Genomic DNA, 18,251 nt, shown 5'->3' on the forward strand with positions numbered 1-18,251 from the left:
GGGGACCTAAACTGGGAGTGCTGTCTTCTAGAGTGGGCTCAAGAAAGGTTCTCCCAGATGTCAGGATGTGCCTGAATGCATTTGGTTCTCCTTGCATTACGCTCAAAGCTTAGTCTCCTAATAACACTCATATAAGCATTTTCCTGTAGGAAAGGTCCTCCATTGTATATTTTCTCGTATTTTACCTCTCTGTTCTGATTTAAGCTCATTATTGTCAAGTAAAAGCTCATGGGTTTTTTGTTTTGTTTTGTTTTGCTCCTGTTGGCGAGGAGGCTGGAGAGTCTCCTAACTTCTCTGAGTGTAACAATGCGGTACGAAGTATGGACTATACACGATACAGCCTTTTTATCGTGGCGATATGTACATAACACACCATTTACCATTTTGACCGTTTTTAAGTGTACAATTCAGCAGCGTTACATGCATTCACAATATTGTCCAAGTATCACCACCGCCCATATCCAGAATTCTTTATCTTGCAGAACTGAAACTCTGTACCCACTAACCAGTAATGTGCCATTCTCCTCTCTATGAACTTGCTATTCTAGGTACCTCATTATAATTGTTAATTTTATGTGCCAACTTGGCTGGTTCATGAGGTGCCCGGATTGTTGGTCCAACACTATTCTGGGAGTGTCTGTGAGGATGTTTTGGGATGAGATTAACATTCAAATGATAGAATGGGTAAAGCAGATTGCCTTCCAATCAGTTACAAGCCTGAATAGAACAAAAAGGCTGACCTTCTTCAGAATAAGAGAGAATTCTTCCTGCCTGACTGCCTTTGAACTGGGACATTCGCTTTTCCAGCTTTGGGCCTCAAACTGAAATATCAGTCCTTCTTTTTTTTTTAAAACTTTTTTTTTCAACGTTTTTTATTTATTTTTGGGACAGAGAGAGACAGAGCATGAACGGGGGAGGGGCAGAGAGAGAGGGAGACACAGAATCGGAAACAGGCTCCAGGCTCCGAGCCATCAGCCCAGAGCCTGACGCGGGGCTCGAACTCACGGACCGCGAGATCGTGACCTGGCTGAAGTCGGACGCTTAACCGACTGCGCCACCCAGGCGCCCCAAAATATCAGTCCTTCTTAAGTCTTGAGCCTGTTGGCCTCCAGCCTGGGATTTACACCATCAGCTCTCCTGGGTCCCCAGCTCACTGCTCACCCTGCAGATCTTGGGACTTGTCAGCCTTCACAACCGTAAGCCAATTCTTTACCATAATCTCCTTATACACACGCACATTCTACTGGCTCTGTTTCTCTGCAGAACGCTGACTGACTAATACACTCATATACATGGAATCATACATTTTCCTTCTGTCTAGTCTGTTTCATTTAACCTAATGCGTTCAAGGTTCATCCATATGGTAGCAGCTATCAGAGATATTCCCTTTTAAAATGTCCTGAGATATATATTATCTATACTCTGGTCTACTAAACTGCCAGCAGCAGAAGTGTAATCCAGCACTGGGGGATCAGGGAGTTCTCCCTGGAGGAGGAGATGATGTTTGTCTGAGACTTAAAGACCGAGCCAAGTAAAAAGGACAATGGGAAGTGCCTAGGAAAAGTGTTCTAGGTAGAATAGACAGTATGTATAAAGTCCTAGTATGAGAAAGAACATGCTGTTTTAAGAGACCTGAGAGTTTCTTAGTATGGATGGAGCTTAGAGAGCAAAGGAGCAAGCGGCAAAAGGCTATATGAGAGAGACTAGTAAGGGCCGCACCACGATTAATTCTTGATGAAAAAGAAAAGAGACGATACAGATGAACTAGTCATTCTCTCATTAGTCATGGGACAGCAAGACTTTTGTCATGTCCTCTAATTAGCAAAATTTGTTGACTTATGCAGCAAACCCATATCAAGAAGGAAGATTGGGGGCACCTGGGTGGCTCAGTCAGTTAAACGTCTGACTCTTGATTCTGGCTCAGGGTATGATCTCAGGGTTTGTGAGATCGAGCCCCACATCAGGCTCTGTGCTGACAGTGCGGAGCCTGCTTGGGATTCTCTCTCTCCCTCTCTGCACCTTCCTGTTCATTCCCTTGCTCTCTCTCTCTCTCAATCCCAAAATATAAATAAACTTAAATAAATAAATAAACTTAAAAAAGAAGGAAGATTGTCTGGGTCATGTACGTTAAAGGTCAATGAGGCTTGGGAACTGACGTTTATGTTATGGGTGAGGATACAGACATCATTAAACATTTGGCAAATAACTCGCATTCTTCTTCACCCCTCTGATTCCTGCCATCCTCCTGAATGACATCAACATCCAGGAGGGTAATCAACTTTTGGCTCTACTCTGCCCTTTCCTGGGATTGTACATCCTTCCTTGGAGTCACTGTGTCCTCCCGAAATGTCTTCCATCGTGTCCTATTACCACAGATACTCAGTAAAGTCTATCTTGAAAGTCTGATCATGTATCCACCTTGTTATCTTTATAAATGTCAAGCTCTAGGAAGAGTTTTGTGCCTTTCCCAGGAGACCAGCATACCTTGACTTTGCCATTGTGAAGAAACAGAGCCCAGTTATGGCCATCTTGACTACTGGAAACGAGGAACTCCTTCACATACATGCTGGTAAGGAGTGATTTCACCCCCTGGGTGGCTATTCCTGTGACTTTCATTGTCTTCTGGAAGTCCACTTGCAGCCACTCTTTTGGATTATTTGCCTGAGGAAGGTAGGTAGAGTAGTATCGTTTTGGGTACCATTTGTTCCCAGAAATCCCCACAGCCCTCCCTCTTCACCATGTCATAGCAGATATCGCTCTGCATTTAAATGGTCTCTCCATCAGTCTCCCTTATTAGGCTCGAAGCAACTTGAGGGCCGAAAGTTTTCGTGATTCCGCTTTGTATCCTCAGGGTCTCCCACTTGATAGGTGCCCGGTAAATGTTTGCTAAATGAATACGTGAGCCATATATAGATGGACTAGAGTATTACCAGTTTGGCAATGTGCTATACAACCTGTTTTGTTTAAAGTAAGCCCCTGGGAGGAGCAGAGACCATTAACTGCATTCATCCCCCTAAAACTAGTCAGTGACTGAAGATCCCAAATTCAGTGGTTCTGCAGAGAAGGCCAATTGTTGATACTTCTCCATAAAACTGTACTTCAGCTTACTACAGTTCTTTCACAGACACCAGCCCAGTAATGCTCATGGAGATTCTGCTTCTAGGAGGTTCGATTAGGGATCATTTCCCCCAATGAACGCTGTGTGAAATCACACGGCACATCTGCCAAGTAACTGGGGGAGTTTTCCCCAGAGGCAACCATCCTTGACTTTCCTTCCCTTTTGGGAACAACCAGGTGACAGAAATGCCTTAAAGAAACAGTCAAGGACTTTCCCTACTCTTTCCCCACCAGTACCCCCTCCTGCGCTTTGGTTACATGGCAGACCTGCCTCTTACCTGAGGCCTCCAGGCATTCGTCCTCCCCTGGAGGTGCAGCCGGGCTTGTGAAGGGGACCAAGTGCCAAACATGCTGTTTAAGTAGGACGAGGCGGTGACCTGTGCGTCTGATATTGCTTTACTCTCCATTCCCAGTGGCATGCTGCAGCCTCGAAGAAATTACAGGGGAATGTAATCACAAGGAGAAGATGTAGCTTCGGTTCTACCTGCGCCCAGTGATCCTCTAGGGCTATTGTCACCATGATGTCATTTCCCAGGCATAAACTTTTGCACAGATTCTGTTGCTGTTAACATGCCCCTAGTTTTCTGGTCAGCTCTTCTCAGTTCTGTTTGACTTTGATTTGCCTTGTTAAGCACACCTTGGGGGGTGGCTGCCCCTGGGGAGTCGCTTCCCCCCCTCCCTTAGCATGCCCAAGCCCTGGGTTTGCTCAGGACTCGGCTGGTTTAGCGTTGATAGTTTCTGATCTGGGAAACGCCCCTGCTCTCGAGAACACTATGACGGTTAGTCATCCTACCCATGGTTGGGAGAGGGAGGGATACAGGATAACTTGGCACTCACTGTTTAAATCACAGCCCAACAACTCCATGCGGAGAGTGCTGCGGATGCTGTAATGCGTTGGGTGCAAACGGATGTACCGAGCAATAATCGGAGGGTTAAAAATATTGTGTTTTATCCCAGATGAATCCACATTGCCAAAGAACACCTGTAGGGAGGGAGTAGCGTAGGTACATGGAAAGTGGAGTCAGAGTAAAAAGCAATTCCTCCCAATCACATCTTCCTTCTAATTTTGCTTTGTGCATTTCTCAACAGCATCCAACACTCAAAGCTATTCTGGCTAGACACATGTTAAAATGGAATTCATGAAAGCAGAAAACACCAGGAGGAAGAATGGAACAAGGGACATTAACTCTGGGCAGGTGAAGTAGTCTTCTATTTTCGGGGTCCTATGAAAGGCTCATTAAAGTTGAGGACAGAGGCAGCAGTGAGAGAGTGCTGGGAGTCAGGACTTGGCCACGTGGGCCTCAGAAGAATCTTCCAGGAATGTGTGCTGCGTGTGTGTGTGTGTGTGTGTGTGTGTGCGTGTGTGTGCGCACGTGTGTGTGTCTGTGTGTGTGTGCGCGTGAGCTGTGAGGCCTTAATTAATTATTTCTTGTGTCTGAATTCATGAGATACATATTAACATCCAACATGTGGTGTTTAGGACCTTGACATGTGTAGCTTCCAGAAGACAGTACCGGGCATATTTAAAGTAAAAGGAACACAGTTTGAGAAATATGATAGGAATGCCTATTCAAAATGCCTAGATTTAAACCATGGCATACAGTGTAAAGAGAGTTAAAAATTATCTCTTGCAAAACACCTGGGATTTGTTTCTGCTTGAATACACTAAAACAGGAATCAATGTAAGTCTGTTATATAATCACACATCATAGTTATACTATTATGGGGCATGTAAGAAAATTATTTTGCCTTGTGACAGTTTTTCCTTCCTGTGGGATAAAAATAAAATATTAATAAATTTATAACATTGTCCCCAGAATCATAGAATTATTTTTGATAAATATATCTGCATTTTTTACTCAATCCTTGTGTCTTGATTGTAAACCTTAGGGACACAAGGTATTAAATCAACAAATGGCTAATGACTACACAAGTCCTAGATTCCATTTATTATGTGCCAGGAACTGTGCTACGTGGCTTTACTGGTGAATTCTACTAAATGTTTAAAGAAGGATTAATGCCAATCTTTTTCAAGCTCTTTTAAAACATCCTAACTAATACTACAAGTTACGCATTACCTTGATACCAAAGCCAGACATATACACCACAAGAAAAAAATCACACACCAGTATACATTAACAATTTATATGCAGAAATCCTCAAATAATTTTAGCAAACTGAATCCAGCAGCACATTATAAATATTACATTTCTTTTTTTAATTTTTATTTTTGAGAGAGAGAGAGAAAGAGAGAGAGAGAGAGTGCGTGCACATGAGCGAGGGAGGGGCAGAGAGAGATGGAGACACAAAATCTGAAGCAGGCTCCAGGCTGTCAGCACAGAGCCCAACGTGGGGCTCGAACTCCTGAACTGTGAGATCGTGACCTGAGCCGAAGTCAGGCACTTAACCAACTGAGCCACCCAGGCGCCCCTCCAACATTTTCTGACAAAAAACACTCAGCAAACTAGGAATAGAAGGGAAATGACCAAACATAATAAAGGGTATTTATGAAATACCCATAACTAATATCAGACTCAATGGTGGAAGACTGAAAGCTTTCCACCTAACATCAGGAACAAGACCAGAATGCTTGCTTTCACTGCTTCTATTCAAGATCGTAACAGAATTCATAGCCAGAGCAGTGATGCAAGAAGAAGAAATAAAAGGCATCTAAATTGGAAAGGAAGAAATAAAACTATCTCTATTCTCAGATGACATAATCTTACATATAAAAAAAATCCAAAAGAACACACAAAACACTAACAGAGTTAATAAGTGAATTCAATAAAGTAGCTGGGTCTGAGATCAACGCACAAAAATCAGCTGTATGTCTGCATAGTATCAATGAAAAATATAAAATGAAATTGACAACGATTCTATTTCAAACAGCATCAAATGGAATTAAATACATAGGAATACATTTAACCAAGGACGTGCATGACCCATGCAGTGAACATTCCAAATCATTGCTGAAAGAAATTAAAGAGGACCTAAGTCATTGGAAACGCATCCAATTTTAGTGAACTGAACATTTAAAATTGTTAAGATGGCCATAATATAGATTCAATATAATCCCTATCAAAATCTCAATGATCTTTTGCAGACATGTAACAGCCAATCCTAAATTTATATGGAAACGCAAGGGATACAGACAGCCAAAACAATCCGGAAAAGAAGAACAAAGCTGTGCGATCCACACGTGCCACTTTCAAAACTTACTTCAAAACTACAGCAATCGTAAACTGTGGTACTGGCATAGGGGTAGACATGTAGGTCAATGTTTTTGAATTTACAGTGAGAAATAAACCCATAGATTTATGAATAGTTGATATTCAACAAGGGGGCCCAGACCATTCAATGGAGGAATGAGCAATCTCTTCAACAAACGGTGCTGGGAAAACTGAATGTTGACAGAAAAAAGAATGAACGTGGGCTCCAGTTTCACACCACGTATGAAAATGAATTCCAAAACGGATCACAAACCCAAACGTAAGCGATGAAACTATGAAACTCTTGGAATAAAACATAGATATAAATCCCCCTGGCTTTAACTACACAACAGTTCCTTACATATGGCAGCAAAAGCGCGGCCACAAAAGAAGGGGGGTGGTGGAGAGAGGATAAGTTGTACACCATCCAAACCAAAAACTTTTGTGCATGAAAGGACTCTGTCTAGAAGGTGAAAGGACAAAACGCACAGGATGGGAGAAGCATTTGCAAATCACACATGGGATAAGGGTGTATTTTCCAGAATGCATAAAGAACACCTACAAGTCAGCAATGAAAGCACGAACGAACAACCCAGTTAAAAAATGGGAAAGGACTTGAACAGACGTTCCTCCAAAGTGGATGTGCAAATGGCCAAGAGGCACATGCAAAGACGCTCAACATCATGCGCCAACAGGGGGATGCGAATCACAACCGCCATGAGGCACCACTTCGCAGCCAGTAGGATGGCTCTTCTAGGCACAAGAAAGCGAAACAAAGGCAAAAAGACGAGTTCGGGCGACGGTGCGCAAGGACCGGGACTCGCACACTGCTGCTGGGAATGCAAAGCTGCTGTGGGAATCCGCTGGGCGGCTCCTCAGTAAGTTACCGGCAGAATTAGCACCCGACCCCTCAATCGCAGCCCCAGTGCAATTTCCTACCCTAGGGAATCAGAAACAGGTGCTCAAACAGAACCCTGTGCAGGAAATGCTCGGCGCAGCGCTGTTCACATCTGCCGCAAGGTGGGAATGGCGGAGCTGCCTGTCAACCCGTGAACTGGGATAGGCCGCCACACACGGTGTGTCCCTGCGGTGGAATATTACTCGGCCGTGAAAAGGCTTGAAGTGCTGACTCACGCTCCCACACGGACGAACGAACCCTAGTGACAACGCTGCGCTACGGGAAAGCAACCAGGCACAGAAAGCCGCCTATTCGCCCAGCGATCCCGCGTGCAGAAAGAAGTAAGTGTCCGGGACAGGCGAACCCCTATGGGCAGCAAGCCGACTGGCGGTTGCCTGCGGGCTCCCGAGGACGGGGGTGGGGGGGAGGGGGGTGCGGTGAGGACTGGCTGCCTGACACGTACAGGGGTTTCTTTGAGGGGTGGTGCCACGGTTTGGAACTAGACGGTCGTGGTGGTCGCCCGACCCCTCTAGTGTATACTCGGGGCCGCTGGCTCCTACACGCGTGTTGTGTGTGCACAATGCGCCCGCCCAGCCAAAAGCCAGCGTTCCTTCAAACAGGGGTTCCAGGGAGCAGGCTCCCGCCCAGCACTGTTTCTCTGCAGCGGGGGCCCATGGGAAAGCAGTGACTTCACCGGATGTACGTGTCCCAAAACGCGCACCCGACCAATGATGGGGTCGGTCTGTGATCTCTAGGATATAGAGTAGCGGCTTTGGAACCCTGCCGGTCGGAAACTTCGGGCCAACTGGCTTTTTACACCGCTTCCCGCCACATCGCACCATATCCAGCCCTATCCGACCGCATCCAGCCACACCCGACCGCATCCAGCCACACCCGACCGCATCCAGCCCTATCCGACCGCATCCAGCCGCACCCGACCGCTTCCCGCAGCGCACGCCAGACCGAGGCCCGTCCGAGAAAGTGCAGCCGAGGCCCAGCATGCCTGTGAGGAGGAGCCGTCGAGGGTCGTCCGGTGGCCAGAGCCGGGTCCGCTCCCCCACTGCCCGAGCCGAGTTGACGTTCTCCGTGAGCCACGTGGAGCGCCTCCTGCGGGAGGGCCGCTACTCGCAGCGCCTGGGCGCGTCCGCCCCGATCTTCCTAGCGGCCGTCATCCAGTCCCTGACGGCCAAGGTCCTGGAGCTGGCCGGCATCGAGGCCCAGAACAGAGGCAGGAGGCTCATCACCCCGGATGTCGTGGACATGGTGGTCCACAACCACCCGCTGCTCAGCGCCTTCTTCCAGTCCACCATCATCTCCCAGGCGGTCCCGGGCTGGAACTAGCTGTCCCACGCGACGTGGGGTCCGGCAGGCGCCAGGCCTACTCATGGCCGGGGTGGGCCCCGGCCGGCCTGGTGCCTCAGGCAGTCACTGAAAGCCAATAAAGTGTTTGGAGAAACCCGCGTGAGTGCTTCTGTCGCTGGTGTGTGGGGCGTGGTCGTGGGACGTCCCTCGTCGGGGGTGGGGGGGTGGGGCGGGGGTCGTGGTCGGGGAAGACCCAGCACAGCAGCTTGTCTCGGGGACCATGCAGGCGGTGGCCCTGGGCGGGAGAGGCTGGCTCGGGTGGAGGCTTTGACGGGAGGGGTGACGAGTGACCGGGGCGGGGGGACCTGGCGAGCGAGAACCCTGCCAGGTTGGAATTGGGGTCACGCGGGACGGCGAGCTGGGTTTCGGGCCGGTTCGGTCACAGATTCTGGGAGACGCCTTCGGCAACGCGGGTAAACAGGCTGTCACCCAGCCACAGGGGGCACCTGGCCAGGCCCCGCCCCAGGGTCCACGATTTGCGCACACGACCCGCGCGGGGCGAGGCCTCTCCTCCGGGCCCCGTCGCTTTGCGTATCACCGGGGCAACCGGGCGCCTGGCTGCCCGAGCGCGGACGCAGGGCACGTCGCCGCCGGGCGCCCGCACGTCCGACCGTCCGCGTCCGCGTCTGCGTCTGCGTGTGGGCGGCGAACATGGCGGCGTCCGCGCCCGGCCTGGGCGGCGCTGCGGGCCCCGGCCCCGAGGCCGGGGACTTCTTGGCGCGGTACCGCCAGGTGTCGAGCAAGCTGAAGAAGCGGTTCCTGCGGAAGCCCAACGTGGCGGAGGCGGGCGAGCAGTTCGGGCAGCTGGGCCGGGAGCTGCGCGCCCAGGAGTGCCTGCCCTACGCGGCCTGGTGCCAGCTGGCGGTGGCGCGCTGCCAGCAGGCGCTCTTCCACGGGCCTGGGGAGGCGCTGGCGCTCACCGAGGCCGCCCGCCTCTTCCTGCGGCAGGAGCGCGACGCGCGCCAGCGACTCGCCTGCCCGGCGGCCTACGGGGAGCCGCTGCAGGCCGCCGCCAACGCCCTGGGCGCCGCCGTGCGCCTGCACCTCGAGCTGGGCCAGCCGGCCGCCGCCGCCGCCCTCTGCCTGGAGCTGGCCGCCGCCCTGCGCGACCTGGGCCAGCCGGCCGCCGCCGCCGGCCACTTCCAGCGCGCCGCCCACCTGCAGCTCCCGCAGCTGCCCCTGGCCGCGCTGCAGGCGCTTGGCGACGCCGCCTCCTGCCAGCTGCTGGCGCGCGACTACAACGGCGCCCTGGCGGTCTTCACGCGCATGCAGCGCCTGGCGCGGGAGCACGGCAGCCACCCGGTGCCGCCGCCGCCGCCGCCGCCCCCGCCGCCGCCGCCTCCGGGGCCACAGGTCGGGCCCGGCGCGGCCCCGGCCCTGCCCGCCGCGCTGCTCCCTGCGAACGGCGGCCCTGCGCCCGCGCCCTCTCCCGCCACACTGGGCGCCTTCTCCGACGTGCTGGTCCGCTGCGAGGTGTCCCGCGTGCTGCTGCTGCTGCTGCTGCAACCGCCGCCCGCCAAGCTCCTGCCGGAGCACGCCCACACTCTGGAGAAGTACTCCTGGGAGGCTTTCGACGGCCACGGGCAGGAGAGCGGCGGCCAGCTTCCTGACGAGCTGTTCCTGCTGCTGCAGTCCTTGGTCATGGCCACCCACGAAAAGGACACGGAAGCCGTCAAGTCGCTGCAAGTGGAGATGTGGCCACTGTTGAGTGCCGAGCAGAACCACCTCCTTCACCTGGTTCTGCAAGAAACCGTCTCCCCCTCGGGACAGGGCATCTGAGGACTCACGTGAACGAAGGCACTCGTTGCTTGCTACCAAACGTCGTGCGTCTCCCTTGGCGTTTCGGGGGGAAATACAAGTCGTGGATGCCGGCAGAGTTGTACCTTGGTTTCTCTTACTCCTCTGGCCACTGTAGCAATATAGTTCCCTGGGAGGTACCTGTGTCCCAAAGACTGACTTCCATAACGGAGGGAGGGAAAAACCACCAGGACAACGTGATAGAATCAGAGTGGAAGACAGGGCTCTCTTCCCCGAGGCTGCAACATAAGAATGAGAACCCTCTTGCGGCGCCTGGGGTGGCTCAGTCCGGAGTCTGATTTCAGCTCAGGTCATGATCTCGCTGTTAGTGAGTCCGAGACCTCCCCCCACCACCTTGGGGCCCTGCGCTGACAGCTGGGAGCCTGCTTGGGATTCTCTGTCTCCCTCTCTGCCCCTCCCCTGCTGCACCCATGCTCTCTGTCTCAATAGAAATAAAAAGAACTCCGTTTATCCCTTACTTCTTCCACCCAACTCCCCCTACATCTTTGTGGCAGAGGATTTCATTTTTCACAGTTCTGCCTAAATACTTAAGCTCTAGGATTTTTTTTTTTGTATCGTGGTCTCATTTCTTAGCGTATATTGACGTCTATCTGTGGGATCACCCAAGTAGTTTCATCTGCCCCATGCATATTTGTGGGAATCGTTTGATTAGTACATTGTTGTTGCTCCAGCCCTAAATCCACAATAAAGCCATCCTGATGCCCCTAACCTGTGGTTTAGCTTTACTTCATCTATAACATGGGAATAGCTTCTCTGCCCATCAAGAAGCAGGAAGTAGAAAAACAGTTCTCCTTCAGGTCCATGATGCATTCATTCATTTGAAATGGACAGTGTGCCTAGGATTCAGGCTGTGCCCCGCAGTGAATCTACAGAGATCATTTGCGATGTGGTGCTTAAGTGGTCCTTACTTAAGAGAGCTACCGTGCAAATGTGTCTGGTGCAAGGTTGGGGGTGGGGCAGGAATGTTCTAACAAATGTGTTTAGCAAATGTGTCGGTGTGCATTGGAATTCACAGTTCTGGTTCCAGGTTCTATTCTGAGAGGTATGCCTAATCCATGTGACAATCCTGTATTTGTAGTAGGGACCTTTCTGTACCTCTTATTTAACTCCAATGTGTAAAATCAGCACGGTTCTTTGGTATTGTGTGGTCATGTATGTGAAAGACAGTGTCTTTGTTCCGCAAGAGCAGGGTGGTATCCCATTTCAAAATACTACATTTCCAAAGCTTTTTGGTCCAAATGTTACATGCAGTCATTACAGTGTGGGAGCTTTTTCAATTCCATTTTATTTTCTTTACAGTGTTGGGAGTGATAACGAGAACTCTTCAGAATATAATCTTCTCAATCATTCAGGTTTGGGAAAATGCATCCTTTACGCTGAAGTTGTGTACGGTACTAATATTTTGGAGTGAGATTTAAGGGCACAGCTTGGCGGTAGAGTTGCCTTATTTTGTGTGCATTGCAGGGGATATGTACAGGTTGCCACCATGAGTTAAGTGCCGCAAAAGGGGCGGGACTTGTAGCGTATTCTTTCCTACTTCTGTTTCAACAATGTGGGAGCAATACGTAAGGAAATATGGGACAGGCCCATCTGAGACAGACTCAGCCAGCATTCCTGTCCTCTCACTTGTCTGCCAGGAAGGGTCTTTTAGAGCCCTAAAAACCTCATCCAATTTTTTGCAAAAGTGGCTAGGGTATCAGACACATGGAAAGATGCTCAACATCGCTCATCATCAGGGAAATGCAAGTCAAAACCACAGTGAGATAGCCCCTCACACCTGTCAGAATGGCTAAAATCAAGAGCACAAGAAACAACGTGTTGGCGAGGATGTAGAGAAAAGGGAACCCTCTTGCACTGTTGGTGGGAATAAAAACTGGTGCAGCCACTCTGGAAAACAGTGTGGAGTGTCCTCAAAAAGTTAAAAATAGAACTGCTAAAAATAGAACTGCCCTACAACCTAGCAGTTGTGCTAGTAAGTATTTACACAAGGAAAATGAAAAGACTAATTCGAAAAGATATATGCACCCCTATGTTTATTGCGGCATTATTCACAATAGTCAAAATATGGAAGCAATCCAAGTGTCCATCCATAGATGAATGGGAAAAAAAGATCTATATATAGAAACACACATATGCACGCACACACACACTGGAATATTACTCAGCCATAAAAAGGAATGAAATCTTGCCATTTCCAACAACATGGATGCATCTAGAAGGTATAATGCTCTGTGAAATAAGCCAGTCTTAAACTGGAATTTACAAAGAAAGTGGTTAGGTTGCATGCTCTTTCCTGCTTTTGCTTTTCCTGGTGTATTCCTCTCCATCTGTGCTACGGGCCTGGCTGGCTGCCTTACTGTTTTATGACAAAAATGTTTAGGAGTTACGGAATGTGGCTGGTGATAGTATTTGGGTTTGGGTTTCAGGAAAAGCCTCCTTAGGCCTCTGGTCTAACTCCTTGCCTTGAGGAAGTGGCGGGAAGGGATTACCAGAGAGCCTGTGTCGGGTATATGAGTAGAATTTTAGGAAACTTGAAGGTTGTTTTTATTTGCCATTGGCTCATTTATATATCTCCCTCAGAAACTTCATAGCACAGATATTTGGGCCAAAGCCAGATTTCAGCAATTTTGACAGACTTTGACAAATCACTTGGTAATTATAAATAAAATTAACACTGTTTTCTAACATGACCAAAGATAAATATTTTTAAAAGACATGAGTAGTCTTCTTTTTAACTTGAAAAGCAGAGGGAAAGAGCCACATCAGTGAAATGCTCATTTGATAATTCAAAATTAACATTTAAATTATTATAAACTATTGACAATATAGGTGCCTAGGTGGCTCAGTTTGTTTAGTGTTAACTTTGGCTCAGGTCATGGTCTCATGGTTTGTGAGTTCGAGTTCTGCTGTAAGCACAGAGACCACTTTAGATCTTTGTCTCTCTGCTCCTCCCCCACCCCTCTCTTGCGAAAATAAATAAACATTTAAAAATTTAATAAAACTACTGAAGATAGTGGCAGTGAAGCAGCGATCCTTAAAGGGCATTGCAATTCCCTTTGCCCCATTTATGTGGGACTTCTAGGATGAGAATATCGCTGCTGCAACAATATTTAGTATGTGAATGATACGAAGATGTAAAAACCTTTGAGGACCTCTACACTGAAGGTCAATGACTAAGACTGCAATCTGTTGATTAGAGAAGGTCTGGGATGGAAGGGTTCTGGTTGATGTTAACACTCTAGGCATCTCTGCTGCCATTAGAGTAGTTCCTCATTCTGCAAACTCTTTCTGTAAAGGAGCAGATGGAGACATACTAGTCTTTTCAGGCCCCAAATGGTCTCTGTCCCATAACCTTTGTGTTTGCGACTTTAAACATGTAAAAACCATTCTTAACTCACAGTCCATACAAAAGCAGGTGGTAGTCCAAATCCATGGATGGGCTCCAGCTTACTCATCCCTTTACTAGAACCTAGAACAGTAGTTCCTGAGTAACTGTTAAATGAATGACCTTCATGAGAGTAGTTAATATTGTATCATTATCACTGAATGAGAAAGACTAAAAACAAAAGAACTAGTCATTTAACTTGAGATTCTAGGAAACAAAAAATAAACCAAAAGAGAATTAAAGAGAATTTTAAAAGTTTTGAGCAGAAATTAATTGTAAAACAAACTTCAAGTCTATGTTTTACTTTTTAAATTTTTATTTATTTATTGACAGCATAGGCTTGGGAGGGGTAGAGAGAGGAGAGAGAATCCAAAGCAGGCTCTACGCTGACAGCACGGAGCCCAACGCGGGGCTCAATCCCCTGAACCATGAGACCATGACCTGAGCGGAAATCAAGAGTTGGATGCTTAAGCGACTGAGCCACCCAGGTGCCCAAAGTCTATGTTTGATTTTAAGACCAAGAGTTGATTCTCTGAAAATCAAATAGGATAGACAAACATTTGCCTACTCTGATAAAGGGGAAAAAGAGAGAGATGTGTGCATGTAGATATGGCTCTATGACATAGGCAGGGAGACAGAAGTCTAATGTATACAGTCACAGCAATGAACTACAGGGAATAGAAAATGAGAATATCAATATTCAGATAAGGATTGGAAAAGATAGCCAGGCCACTAAATAAGGCACAAAGCTCTAGTGGCATTTCCACCTAACTTTCATTAAAGACATGATTACTATATTAATTAAACCATTCTACTTTATTTTCAAGTTCCATATAACTCTCATGCCAAAACCTGATAAACAGAGCCCTTGAAAAAGGTAAACCAGTTTTACTGATTAGTATAGAAAAAAAAATTCTAAATGAAGTGTAATCAAATTGCATCCAGCTAAGTTTTAAATGATTATTACACTATGAATGAGAGTGGTTTTCCCAGGGATTTCACAGTGCTGTGCTGGAGCTGTCTAGTCCTGGATTGTGACAGCCACTTGTGCACGTCTGTTCCCAACTCTGCATTCAGTGCCATTAAATCATCGGCTTGAAATCAGGTCTGATTGGACTGTTACAAATCAGGTATGATAATGAGTATTTATAGCATGGAAATGAGCAAACGCTACAAATCAACACCTTTCCCCCCTAACCGTCCCCCATTTTGCTTCTGAGCCAAGTGTTAAACATTTGCCAGCACACCACTGGATGTTAACTGTATTTTGACAATAGGAAAGAGAAGAAATGTGATCATACCAAAGATGCTGAAAAAGCATTTGATGAAATTGTGCAGCCATTACAAATAAAAAGGAGTGGAAGGAAATTTTTAAATGTGGTAGAAAGTATTTGTTTGAGGGGTGGCTGGGTGGCTCAGTCGGTTGAAGTGACTGTCTCTTGATATTGGCTCTGGTTGTGATCTTGCAGAGCATGGAGCCTGCTTGGGGTCCTCTCTCTCCCTCACTCTCTGCCCCTACTCTGCTTGTGCGCTCCTCTCTCTCTCAAAATAAATAAATAAACATTAAAAAAAGTATTTGTTTGAAACAGTGAACATTATGTTAAAGAGTGAAATATGGGATCCATTCACAGTAAAGTCAAGAAAAGATGGGCTTATTTGTTTTACATATATGTCTATATATGTGTCTCTCTGTGTGTGTTTATGTATATTAATAACAAAAGCATTTAGGGTAATTGCTACTTCTGTTTACCAGGTCCTGCCAGCATAACGTCATCAATGTAATGGGCCAGTGTGGTGTTCTGTGGGATGTCAACACGTTTGGAGTCCCTTGGGTGTATATTATAACAAAGAACAGGAGCCGGCATTGTCCTGAGACATGAACAGTAAAGTTAATACTCCCGATCCTACGTTGTAAGTGCAAATCTATCCTGATTTTGCTTATCAATGGGAATGAAGGAAAAAGTATGCTCCAGGTCAGTGTCAGGTGCCTGGGGCTGTATTAATTTGCTCTGGAGAAGATGCCACATCTGGGATTGCAAACTTTTTGTCATCACCACCTGACTAAATTTGTGATGATGTTTCATTTCCTCATGACTCATCTGACTTCTGTAGTGGCCAAACAGGGGCCCTAAGGACACGAGACACTGGCTTGTGAGGCAACAGTTGCAGGTGTAGTCACCAGAAGACTTTTATGCAGAGAAAAGAAAACTGCCTTGGAGGTTGTGGAAAGGTCGCTCCCCAGGCAAGGGGATTCAGGGGCATTTGGAGGCTGGTGGTTCTCAGCCTTATCCATGTGTGTGTAAATCTGCCCACCCAGGTCTCAGAGCTCCCCTTCTTTCCACCAGTGCCCTTACCTTAGCATAAGAGACCCGGTGGGGTTGACCATTCCATGGCAAGTCTGTAATTCATATGCTCAGCCCTTAGACTTGGTCTTAAGTCCGCGTATCTGTCTACAACCACAGGATGTGGCAATGTCCTCCAGAGCTCCATGGATGTGGCCCAATTCTATATGTACATCCACGCGTGTTCTTCTTTGTGTATATTCATAATGTTTAACATTTAATTTATTTCCCCTACGTATGCCATAAAAATAAGGGCTATGAAAGGTAGCAGGTCATTCTACAACCAGGCGATGCTATAGTTATCACCATACTGACTAAATGCCCCTGTCAATTTAATCTCCCAGGGTTTTTGTCACCATCTGTATCTCATCCCATAGCATCACTGGTGATACTTGGATGACAGTGGTTTACAGAAAAGACCACAAGTGCCTTGCATTCCTCCCACTGAGAAGTGGCGTCTGTCTCTTCCTCTTGAATCTGGATAGATGTGTGACCATCATGCTGTGAGAATCCCAGGCCTCATGGAAAGGCCATACCGAGTTACTTCCCTCAGCAGCCGCAGCTGCAGCCCTAGCTGCATATATACATATATATATCATATATATATGTATCAATATATCAATATATATATATCAGTATATATAGATATACTGATATATACTGATATATACAATATATCTATATATCTATCTATCTATATCTATATCTATATCTATATCTATATCTATATCTATATCTATATCTATCAAGTAAACTGTGCACCCAACATGGGGCTCAAACTCACAACCCCAATATCAAGAGCCTGTTGAATGAAGGGTCTTGTGATCACTTCCCAAGGTTTCCCCTGGCCCTTTATGTGGAAGACACAGATCTTTACCTCCATTAGGGTGTTGCCCCCATGAACTCAAGTCTTCAAGCTACCGCCTGCTGGATATTCCACCTGACGGCCCTACTGTCATCTCACACTTAGAATATCCATAAGCAAACTCATAATGTTATCAATCCACTCAGTCCCGAGTCACAGATTTCTGTCAACAGAGCATACCTCTTCATTTGTATTATCTAGGAGATCTTTGATGCTACTATGTTTTTATCCAGACATCCATAATCACTCCTATTGCCCCAAAGTGGAAAAATCTTTTTTGGAGTTAAGTTTGTAGAAGGTAGGAGTGTTTGTCCCATATCTGAAATCTGTCAGAAGCTCTTTAAAACACTCATGCATTCTCTTAAAAGAACTCATGACATACCATTAAGGTCCCAGTGGAATTCCCTCGATAACTCTGCCACTTCTTTCCATCAAGACTATACATGATGATAAACTGAGAGATGTACAGGCTGGACAACTTCTGACGGGCGCCCTGGGTCATGATGCTGTGAATGATCATTGGTGCCAACAGATCCACCTGCCAATTAAAACAACACTTTATCTTAAATGTATGTACCACCTTCTGAAATTCATTATTGGCTTAAGAAGAATCTACATCAACACAGATATGCTCAGTATCACCTTGGACGTGCAGTGAAATAGACGGCAACGTTGGAATGTGGATGTGTGTGGAGCGGGGAGATAAATGATGGGAACAAGAAGGAAAGGGCTTATTGGGTTCTCAGCCTACTTCCTGACACACCAGACCGCTTCCAAATCAATGGGCCTTACTTCCTGTACCCGCATCCCGTGTGCTGCACTTAGGGACCCACATAACCTAGTGCTTTGCCTCAGCCTCAGTGTCAGCCTCGGCAAAGCCGATTTCCTCCCCTCTCCCCAGACCAGTCTCCATCCCAACATCACTATCAGTGATAGACCGCTGTCTCTCCTTCAAGTGTTACTTCAGAAACGATTTCTCCTGGTTAGCCTTCCCTGACTTGCCCAGATATATTTAGTGCTCCTTTCTCTATACTTCTATTTCACTTTGTGTATAAAACTTCATGAGAGCTATTATTGCATTATATTATAAAGCTTTCTTTGCTTATATTCCTTCATCGTTAGACTGTGATCCTTAAGGCAGTGAACCTGTTTGAGTCACCTAACCTCTGTGTGTCTCAATTTCTTTATATGTAGAGTAGAAATAATAATGGTGTTTATCGCAAAGGTTTACCAGAGGATTAAGGGGTTAATACAT

General features: G+C 47.1%; 3 protein-coding genes across 6 annotated transcripts in view; 2 read left to right on the top strand and 1 right to left on the bottom strand.

Moving 5' to 3' along the window:
* The window catches only part of F8 (coagulation factor VIII), a 123,290-nt gene that overhangs the window by 6,133 nt on the left and 98,906 nt on the right, over positions 1–18,251 (bottom strand). For 2 of the 3 annotated variants that reach the window (XM_058713286.1, XM_058713285.1), the window contains 4 exons: positions 17,379–17,534; positions 3,955–4,099; positions 3,396–3,544; positions 2,485–2,661 (listed from right to left, as the gene is read on the bottom strand). In XM_058713286.1, the coding sequence (XP_058569269.1) occupies positions 2,485–2,661; positions 3,396–3,544; positions 3,955–4,099; positions 17,379–17,534 (627 nt within the window). Of the gene's footprint in view, positions 1–2,484; positions 2,662–3,395; positions 3,545–3,954; positions 4,100–14,662; positions 14,906–17,378; positions 17,535–18,251 lie in introns of those variants that run through there. The other variant, XM_058713287.1, reaches the window with a different exon arrangement.
* Positions 6,117–8,680, top strand: LOC131502518 (histone H2A-Bbd type 2/3). 2 transcript variants are annotated; one of them, XM_058713296.1, is made up of 2 exons: positions 6,117–7,565; positions 7,845–8,680. In XM_058713296.1, the coding sequence occupies exon 2, from the start codon at positions 8,224–8,226 to the stop codon at positions 8,563–8,565; it is 342 nt and encodes a 113-aa protein (XP_058569279.1). In that variant the 5' UTR covers positions 6,117–7,565; positions 7,845–8,223; the 3' UTR covers positions 8,566–8,680. The 2 variants fall into 2 exon arrangements, with proteins under 2 accessions (XP_058569279.1, XP_058569277.1); XM_058713294.1 differs by having other exon boundaries at positions 6,119–7,565; positions 7,980–8,680.
* F8A1 (coagulation factor VIII associated 1) lies at positions 9,163–10,465 on the top strand. The gene has a single exon (XM_058713288.1). The coding sequence runs from the start codon at positions 9,238–9,240 to the stop codon at positions 10,363–10,365; it is 1,128 nt and encodes a 375-aa protein (XP_058569271.1). The 5' UTR covers positions 9,163–9,237; the 3' UTR covers positions 10,366–10,465.

Source organism: Neofelis nebulosa, chromosome X, assembly GCF_028018385.1.
Source record: "Neofelis nebulosa isolate mNeoNeb1 chromosome X, mNeoNeb1.pri, whole genome shotgun sequence".
NCBI lineage: Eukaryota > Metazoa > Chordata > Mammalia > Carnivora > Felidae > Neofelis > Neofelis nebulosa.